Source organism: Mastomys coucha, chromosome X (genome assembly GCF_008632895.1).
Source record: "Mastomys coucha isolate ucsf_1 chromosome X, UCSF_Mcou_1, whole genome shotgun sequence".
Taxonomy (NCBI): Eukaryota; Metazoa; Chordata; class Mammalia; order Rodentia; family Muridae; genus Mastomys; species Mastomys coucha.
In genome coordinates this window covers 110,500,799-110,510,343 of record NC_045030.1, presented here as the reverse complement: position 1 = coordinate 110,510,343, position 9,545 = coordinate 110,500,799, and the positions used below count along the sequence as shown (strand labels likewise).

The 9,545-nt window shown below is 32.8% G+C and overlaps 1 protein-coding gene across 2 annotated transcripts in view; it reads left to right on the top strand.

Moving 5' to 3' along the window:
- Positions 1–9,545, top strand: part of Rps6ka6 (ribosomal protein S6 kinase A6) — a 56,814-nt gene that overhangs the window by 5,643 nt on the left and 41,626 nt on the right. For both annotated transcript variants that reach the window (XM_031366987.1, XM_031366996.1), the window contains exons 2-5: positions 1,865–1,981; positions 5,675–5,756; positions 6,560–6,640; positions 8,503–8,582. In XM_031366987.1, coding sequence (XP_031222847.1) covers positions 1,865–1,981; positions 5,675–5,756; positions 6,560–6,640; positions 8,503–8,582 — 360 coding nt within the window. The remainder of the gene's footprint in view (positions 1–1,864; positions 1,982–5,674; positions 5,757–6,559; positions 6,641–8,502; positions 8,583–9,545) is intronic.

Below are 9,545 nucleotides of genomic sequence, written 5' to 3'. Positions count from 1 at the left end.
GGATGGCTGTGAGCCTCTACATCTGTGTTAGTCAGGTACTGTCAGACCCTCTCAGGAGATAGCTATATCAGGCTGGCTTGTCCTTTCTTCAGTCTCTACTCCATAGTCTCTGCAACTCCTTCCGTGGGTATTTTGTTCCCCTTTTTAAGAAGGAATGAAATGTCCACATTTTGGTCTTCCTTTTTGAGAAGAACAAATGTTGATAAATTTATTATAAGGTTAAGTTTAGTACACATTCACACAGTTACATTGAGAGAAATGATGTGTTCCTACTTCTAATATATAATAAAAATATAATTTAGTATAAAATATATTACTTTTGAATACATATAACATAGCTATATACATATATTCTACTTTTATAATCTTTTTTTTTTTTTTTTTTTTTTTTTTTTGGTTTTTTGAGACAGGATTTCTCTGTGTAACCCTGCCTGGAACTCACTCTGTAGACCAGACTGGCCTCGAACTCAGAAATCCGCCTGCCTCTGCTTCCCAAGTGCTGGGATACTTTTGTAATCTTAAAAATGCAGCAATTTGAGGGCTGAGCCTATAGCTCAGTAGTAGAGGGCTTGCTCCTATGCAGAGTACCTTAGGTTCAAGCCCCATTACTGCATACACATACAAATATCTTTAAAATATACCTATTGAGTTTTAATAAGTTTTATTTTATTGAAAACTAAGAAACTTGCTTTATAGGTTAATTTATTTTTGTTTTTTAAAGCATGCCTTAAGCTTTAAGTCACTGACTATATAAGAGGATTTGTTCTATTTTGACATATAAGATATCCATTAATATTCTTTCAGAATTATTAATCATTTCTAATTGATTTATGTAGAGACTCCAAATACCTAGAATTAGAATTCCTCTACTGATATACTTCTTTTGAGAGTGAATGTCTGACTTTTCTGTGTTATCAATGTTATTTTAATGTCAAGATGTCTAGCTCATTGGGGCCATTCTCTGGTCCAGGTTAACCACAGCCAACATTGATTGATTGATTGATAAACCAGAGAATTAAAGGGCCAATAGATAAAGAACATTTGACTTTAGACATTACAGAACTGAAGTTTTGAGTGTATTGATCTTGTTTCCTAGACGGTGAAATGGTTAGATCAGAGATTATTTCTTTATCTTTGCTATTTTGTGATATGGAGTTCATGCGGATTTAAAAAAATAAAAGTTCTGTTAGTTACTGTGCTTTCCATAGGGACTAGAATTACAACTCACTTGAGTGTAATTTTAAACCTGAGAGGAGTTATCTATTATGGGGTAGAAATACAACCTGGGAGGATTCCTTTCTTTCTCACATATATGGTAGGAAACTTGTATACAGATTATATTCAGATAAATTAAGGTTAGTGGCTTGGGAGCAGTTTGAGTTCATAAATCATATTTTTTTGTGAATTTGCTTTGCATCTGACTAGTTTGATATTACAATACTTAAGCATAAAGTAAAATACTATTTAAAAGGACTTTTGTGATTTTTATGTTTGCAGTCTCACAATTTGCAAGGTTTTATCTTGCTTTCTCTGTCTCTGCCTCTTAAGCTATAGTTAGTGGGGACTGTCAACAGTTTGCAGCCCATCTGATCCACATAACAGGTTCCAGTCTAGCTGGGTAGACATACAAGGCTCTGCCTCAAAAAAACAAACAAAAAGCCACAAGAAAGGAAAGTATATCTCTGTATTATGTCAGGAGATGAGAATATTAATAGTCCATAAAATGAAGTTGCTTGACTTATGGAATTTATTATTGCATAACTTATGGTGTGATTTTTGTTGTTGTTGTTTTGAGATGGAACTAACCACAAGATGTGGGAACTACGCATGAATATTATTTGGATTTTGTTTTTGTTCTTCTTAGCGGGAAGAATTGCTTAAAGAGATACCTATTACACAGCATGTTAAAGAAGGATATGAGAAAGCAGATCCGGCACAGTTTGACTTGCTCAAGGTTCTTGGTCAGGGATCTTTTGGAAAGGTAATAAATACTTTTTCTACATTTGTTTTTCTTGATATTTAACAAAAATGTGTATACACATGTACAAATCATTTTCTATAGGTCTCAAAGGATGTACAGAAAGGTGACTCTTTAGTTTTATGTGTTTTATTTCTGTTTTTCTTCAGATTTCTTTATACTCTTCTATAGCAGTCAAGGTTTTCTAACCTCCTGAGCTTATATTATTCTATGTAAAAAACATGGCATGTTCTTTGTTGGTTGTCTAAATCATTTACTTGATTCTTATGAAGATACTTTTATGTTCTTTTTGTGATTGTTTTTCCTTGTCAGTTTTTTCTCTGTAACTTAGCTCTGCATGAAAATTTAGAATTTCTGCTGTAATTCATGTGTGGACCCATAAGCTAACCTATCATCTTACAGCAAAATAGAACTAGCATAGGTGATTCAGAAATCATGTGCAGCTCTTGCTTTGAAGAATCGTTGAGAAAATTACTTCATATATTCATTATTGCATTTGTTTATTAAGTATTTGGTAATGTTTCTTGGAAAGGAAGTATATAGATATGGATTGTGAATTTTATGTACCTATAATCTAATGAAAATTATTGAATTCATACTGTAAGTAGCTGTTAGAAAGACAGAAATAATCACTATTTCTGGGAAAGAAAGAAAATATCACAGTAGCTAAGATTTAGTTACAAAGAGGAAAAGTAAAGCAATCAGGCAGTGAATACAGTGATGAAGACATTTGTAAAGGAAGATATTTACTAAGTGTGTCAGTAGGGTTATGAAATATATTGGTGAATATAATAGACATTAATAATTTGAATATAGTCTGGTACCTATATGATATAGGATATATCATAAACATAAAAATATATATAGGACAGAAAAGACAAACAGAGGTGACTTTGTCCATGATGTAAAGAAAGTGTGATGGATGATTTTGGTTGTCAGCTTGACACACCTGGAAAATGGAACCTCAGTTGAAAGACAGCATCCAATCAGTTTAGCCTGTGGGAATATTTATAAGGTATTATCTTAATTGATAGTTGGTGTAGAAAGACCCAGCACACTGTGGGTGGTACCATCCCTTCGTAGGTGAGTCCGGTCTGTATAAAGAAGGTGGCTGAACAAGCTGGAGGAAGCATGCAAGTGAGCAGCATTCCTACATGGTCTCTGCTTTATTTCTTGCCTTGGCTTCTCTCCATGGACTATAATGTGTAGGCCAAATAAACCCTTTAACCGTCAAATTGTTTTTGTCATGGTGTCTATTACAGCAGTAGAAAACAAAGTCAGACAGGGATGGAAACTAAAATTAGGAGGCTCTATTATGAAGTTGCTGGTGTTTGTAGATGAAGTATTATAAAAGTAACTTGTAAATTAGGTATATATATATATTCTATAAAATTTTATTTTTAATGTTTCTGAGAGTATATATTAACTTAGAACAGAGATGAACTTTTTAATATCAAATTAATAAATGCTTAAATATTTGACAAATATGATTCCACAGAAACATTTCAAGTTATTAAAATTTTTGTTATATATCTTTATCTGTGAATTTATTTCTTGCTTAGTCTCATAAAAGATTTAAGAATTCCATGGATAAATAACAATCAAAATTGAAAGCAAGTAGCATAAGTTAGATGTGCTGTTGTTTACCTGTAACCCCAGCATCCTGGCTGAGGAGGAAGAAGGCTGCTTTTGAGCTTAAGCCCAGCCTGTGGGCCACAGAGTGCTTTGAACCCACCTTGAGTACATAATGAGACCCCTTCTCAAGCAAATCCAAACATCAAAGGGAGGATAAAACCCCCCAAAACTAAACAAGACTAAAAGCTAGTGGCAATGTAGACAGAAACAGAATTAATAGAGTAGGAAGGATTACACAAAGCCTAGAATACACATTGTTATTTACAAATGTACCACATTGGGCCTGAAAGTCTAAGCAGGCCAGAAATGACATTGGCAACCACTATAAAGAAATACATTAGTATTAACAATATCTGTTATGTAGAAACCTATTAAACAGACAAGATAAACTTTTATTATTTATCTTCATAAAGAAAGTAATGTATAACAAAATGATTATTTTTCAGGAACATATTAAATGAAATACTATGCTGTTCAAAAGTTGTATGTTTAGTCCTTAAGGTCATAGAACACTTTGTATAGGAATTTTGGTTTAACAAATAGATTATTGAAACCCCCTTTAAATTCATAGTACTAAGATACAAAGTAGTGAGGTTTATATAGTTTATCAACCAAAAAATATTTAGAAGGTAGTTTTTGTTTTGCTTCTTAGGATGTGAACATACTTGCTTGTCAGTATTGCATCATTTGTGTAGGCATTATGTGGGTGTGACTTGTTATATGGTGATCATATTCAGGAATTTGGCCAAGGCTGTGAATCAGATAAGTGTGGGCCCAATTCCAAGAAACTTTGGGCTGTACAGGCTTACTTAAGTATAAGCAACAGGAGTTTTAGACCTTGTAGTTTTATGATACTAAATGTTTTTGTCTATTTAATGGGAACAATATCCTACTAATGCCAAAGTCATATAAAACTGCATATTAATAAAACAAGGATTAATGAAATGAAGATTAAAAACAGTTCAAGTAAAAAGTCAATATGAAGCAGAATTGATTCATGGAGAAGATTAAAAAGTGGAAAATAAGATATTTAAGGTCACTTGGTAACATTAGGATTTATTGTACACATTTTTTATTGAGATACTTTACCATCATGATTAATTTTACCTGGCAAGTAAGCATTGCCTCTGATTATTATTTGTTATAAAATAAAATACCCAAGAACTTCTAAAACAAATGAATATTCATGGTAATAGCATTTTTGGTCTTTATTAAGGCCTCAAATCTTTGTTTGATTTTGTTACTAATCTTCTGAGTCACAAATTTTTGTATGTTCAAAAAATGCTTGTTTACTTATATTCACAGTTTGATTTAATGAGTTAAGTAAAATGTGAGCAAGTATAAAGTGCCTAATTATAAATTATAGTATAATTACATTTATATGTATTTTATAACAGAGAACATAAGGGCAAAAAATGTATAATTAGTGTACAGAAAGCAAAAATGTCTTCAAGTTTGGAGGGAGTACTAGTAGGGGATATAAAAGGAATTGGAGGGGAGTTAGTGGAGGGGTGGGTTTGATATAAATACATTATAATCTCAGGAAAAGTGAATGATTTCACCCCATGTTTTAGGGTTTTGAGATGTACATCCCTTTGTTATCTTCTGTCAGCTGTAACAGTTCCTTTTTCCTCTAAGTAACTTAATACAGCTTGAACAAGCTTAACACACAGTATAAGAGCCAGGGGTTGGGGAAGACTACTGTGAAACTGTATTTTCTGGATATGACCAAACTGATCCATACACAAACTCATAGGAACTGTGCTTTTCAGTATAAGACTTGCTCTGGATCAACTCAGTCAAAATTCCGTGGGGAATGGAGTTGGGAGGTTGTTGGCATTCTCATAGTAGGCTCTAAACTCTTGCACATGCTAGAAGCACTAATTGCTTAAGTTCTTTCATTGGGAGAAATATGATGGGATTGGAACATATTGGGGAGAATAGGAGTGTATATAATCAGAATACATTGTACGAAATTTACAGGAATAAATAAGAAAATATATTTAATGTGGTAAAGTGGCTTGAACTGTGAAATTCACTGAAAAATATTTCCCCTATTAGGTTTTTCTTGTTAGAAAGAAGACTGGTCCCGATGCTGGGCAGCTCTATGCAATGAAGGTGTTAAGGAAAGCTTCTTTGAAAGGTATGGAATTAGAAAGTTTATTAGAATAGAATTTAGCAAAACTTGTTTTAAAAAATATGTTGTGTATTGCTTGTGAGAGGAATCGTTGTAAGGGGAGTTGCTTTTAGCATTGTTAATTGTTGTAGTATTCAAGTTATCAAATGATACTCCTGGGGTCCTTTATTGTATAACAATTTCTTGAATGTGTATCTAAATAAAAATTGAATATCAGAAAGTGTAACATTTTACCCATTTTAGTCTGAAGTTAAACACTTTTTAAAATCTTTACTCTTTTCTTTCAACATTTTTTTTTTTTACTTTTTGTGTGGGTGTTGTACATTTAGAAAGCACAACTACCCCCTATAATTATATACACTGTCTTCTAGACTTATAAATTAATACTGACCCCGATATATTATAAACCTATATCCTAGTTCTAAAGAGGTAGAGTTTAAGATTAGCATGGATTTCATAAAACCCAGGGAGAGAGGAAGGGAGGGAGGGATGGGGGAAGGAGAGAGAAACAGAGAGACAGAGACAGAGAGAGAAGAGGAACAAAGAGTAAGAACACAAAGGATATTATTAAGTTCAGTTTTACTTCACATGAAAACTTAAAGAAGTACATATTAGCCAAATATGCCACTTTAGCTTATCTCTAGATTTAAACTAAATCTGTTGGTTTTTGAAAATGGTTATCTAGGAATATATAGATTTAATTCAATTGTTTACTTATGAAATTACTTATATTTATATTTTGATTGGTAAATGACAGGTCTTTACTAAGATTATGAATAAGTATAACATATCAGTACTTATGATTTTAGTTCGAGACCGTGTTCGCACAAAGATGGAGAGGGATATCCTGGTAGAAGTAAATCATCCATTTATTGTCAAACTGCACTATGGTAAGCAACCTTTTTATTTATGGAATTAGAGAACTGTAATGTTTTTCAGATACTATTATAAATGTTATGTAATATATTCAGCAATATAAAATATACCTGAAATACGTATTAATAGCAAGGTTTTAGTTGAACTTGTTGTCTTAAGTGGGCTAACCTACTTAAGGTAACATGGTAATGTCTTCCAAAATCCCATCAAGTATTAGGGAGGCGGTCTTGAAGTCTCACCTCGTGGCTGATGAACTCTAGGCAATTGATAGTTGTTGGCACCGTTAGTTTTCTTCAGCAATACAATCTCTTAAGAGTATCCAAGCCAGGTGGCAGTGGCACACACCTTTAATCCCAGCACTTGGGAGGCAGAGGCAGGCGGATTTCTGAGTTGGAGGACAGCCTGGTCTACAGAGTGAGTTCCAGGACAGCCAGGGCTGTACAGAGAAACCCTGTCTCGAAAAAAGCCAAAAAAAAAAAAAAAAAAAAAAAAAAAAAAAAAAAAAAAAAAAAATGAAAAAAGAAAAAAAGAAAAAAGAAAAGGAAGAAAGAAAAAGAAAAGAGTATCCAAGCTTCAGTAGATGGCCCTTACACCCATGCTCATACTAGTAACTCTATGTGAACTCAGAACTTCAAATGAGCACATAAAATTGGGAGGCAGTATTGGTGGGAGGCTATGGGAGGATTTGGAGGGAAGGAAATGGGGGTAAGTTTGTTCTAAACACATATGCATATATGATATTCACAAAGAATGAAAATGTAGTGTTTCTAGATGAGATGAAGGAGTACCTCCAGTGATCATAGGCTACTATGATAATTTATATAAAACATTCAGATGTTTATTTACAAGGACTGTGTTTTTTGGCTCTAATCAAGAGAGCTAGCTGTGTGCTTATATTAGTTAGGTTCAAGTATTTTGCAATACTTAAGTGGTGAGATCAGTAAGAAGCAGCAGAAATAATGGAGGAGAGATGTTTGGACTCAGGCATTTATGAATTTGAATCATGTCTCTATTGGTCATATATCGAAGAGATTTATAGATATGATTTTACAGAGAATAAATAGATCAAAATAAAGCATTAATGAAGTTTACTATACCATTTAATTTTGTGCATTTAAAATGTAACATATACTGATTTATTTCTACTATAATTTTTGACTAAAAGTCTTTTAAATATTTATCCAATTTATATAAATTACAAGAAATTCTGTCTCCTTAATTTTTAATTCTTTCATAATAAAATGGAATAAAAATAGTAGTATTTTAGAACCTCTTTGTGTCTCTGACATGCCATGAGATTAAGAATAAACTCCTATTGTGGCTAAATACTATATTAAATGAAGTGGGCTGCAGAAGTGAAACAAATTTATAATTTCTAGTAATATATAAAGGATGACACTGTAAAGAAATATGCAAAAGAAAGTGAAATAAATACCACAAAAGAGACAGGAAGTACAATTAAACCTCAAAAATAGTCATAATTTTGATGGATGGAGATTGAAGATGCTATATGGAAATGTGACAAGTTGGGAGGCTCAGTAGAGGAGGTGAGCATATCTTTTAGCTCTGTAGAATGCGATAGATAAGTTTGGGAGCCAAATTTGAGGCAGCTGCACTAGAACAAGATACTTCATTATCAGAAAAATTTTTGTGGTAGAATATTTTTGTAAAGCCACATGCAAGATTGAATATGTCCTGGGAAAGAATATATACCTATTTAAAGACTTGATTAAATAGTGGGTTCTATTTTGATATATTATTAACAATGGGCCATATTAATATATAATGGTTTTATGATGTTTGATAATAAAATTGCAAACATTAATATAAAAGTATGGCAGAGTTTAACTGCTACAACATTGTGGTTTCTAATTAGCTTTTCAGACTGAAGGGAAGCTGTACTTAATATTGGATTTCCTCAGGGGAGGAGATGTCTTTACAAGATTATCCAAAGAGGTGAGAATTTCCTTATACATTTGTTAGTATATTTTATTCAAACAAACCTAAAAAGTTATGTGATTTTCCTGTAGAATTTGAAATCTTAAGCTTTTTATCACTATACATAGGATTTAATGATATGTCAGTTGACGCTTTATTATGTGCCTTTCAGATCATCTCAGACTCCTAGTTACTTTTCTCTGGGATGAAGGAACATTATAAAGAACTGAGTGATGTAGATAGGAACAAGCCTAGACTTTGGCTACTCAAGCTACCCAAATGCCTCATGGTGTAGTGCTTAACTTACTCATTTAAAATGGACTTATTGAGGTATAATTGACATACAATAAATGGCATAATACATTACACAATTTGATATATTTTGCATTTTCATATAACTGTGAGATCATTATTAAAATAAAACATATTATTGCCAAAAGTTTGCAATGTATTCTTCCCATCCCAACCCTGCTCTTTCTGCTGTCACTGTTTGGTTTATATTTTCTAACAGATTATAGAAACGAAATCACAGTCAGTTTTCTTTTTGTCTGGTTTAAGTCATTACAGTTATTTTGATTTATCCATGTTGTTTGTATACCAGTTCATTTACTTTTATTGGTGAGCAATACCCATTGTATGGATGCACCATGTTCTGTTCATTTACTTGTTGATGAATGTTATTGCAGTTTTTGGATAGTACCAATCAAGCTGCTCTAAACATTCATGTAGAAGTGACTGTTCTGACATACGTTGTCATTTTCCATGAGCAAATATCTAGGACTGTACAGCTGGCTCGCATGGTAGGTGTAAATCTGAACCGTGAAGACATAGCTGAACTGTTGTTTTTCCAAAGTGCTTAGATAACTTTTACACTTCAAACAGCGGGATAGAAGAATTTCAGGTGGCTTCACATCCTTGCCAACCCCTGGTATGATCCGTTTTCTTTTCTTTTTCTTTCTTTGTGTGTGTGTGTGTGTGTGT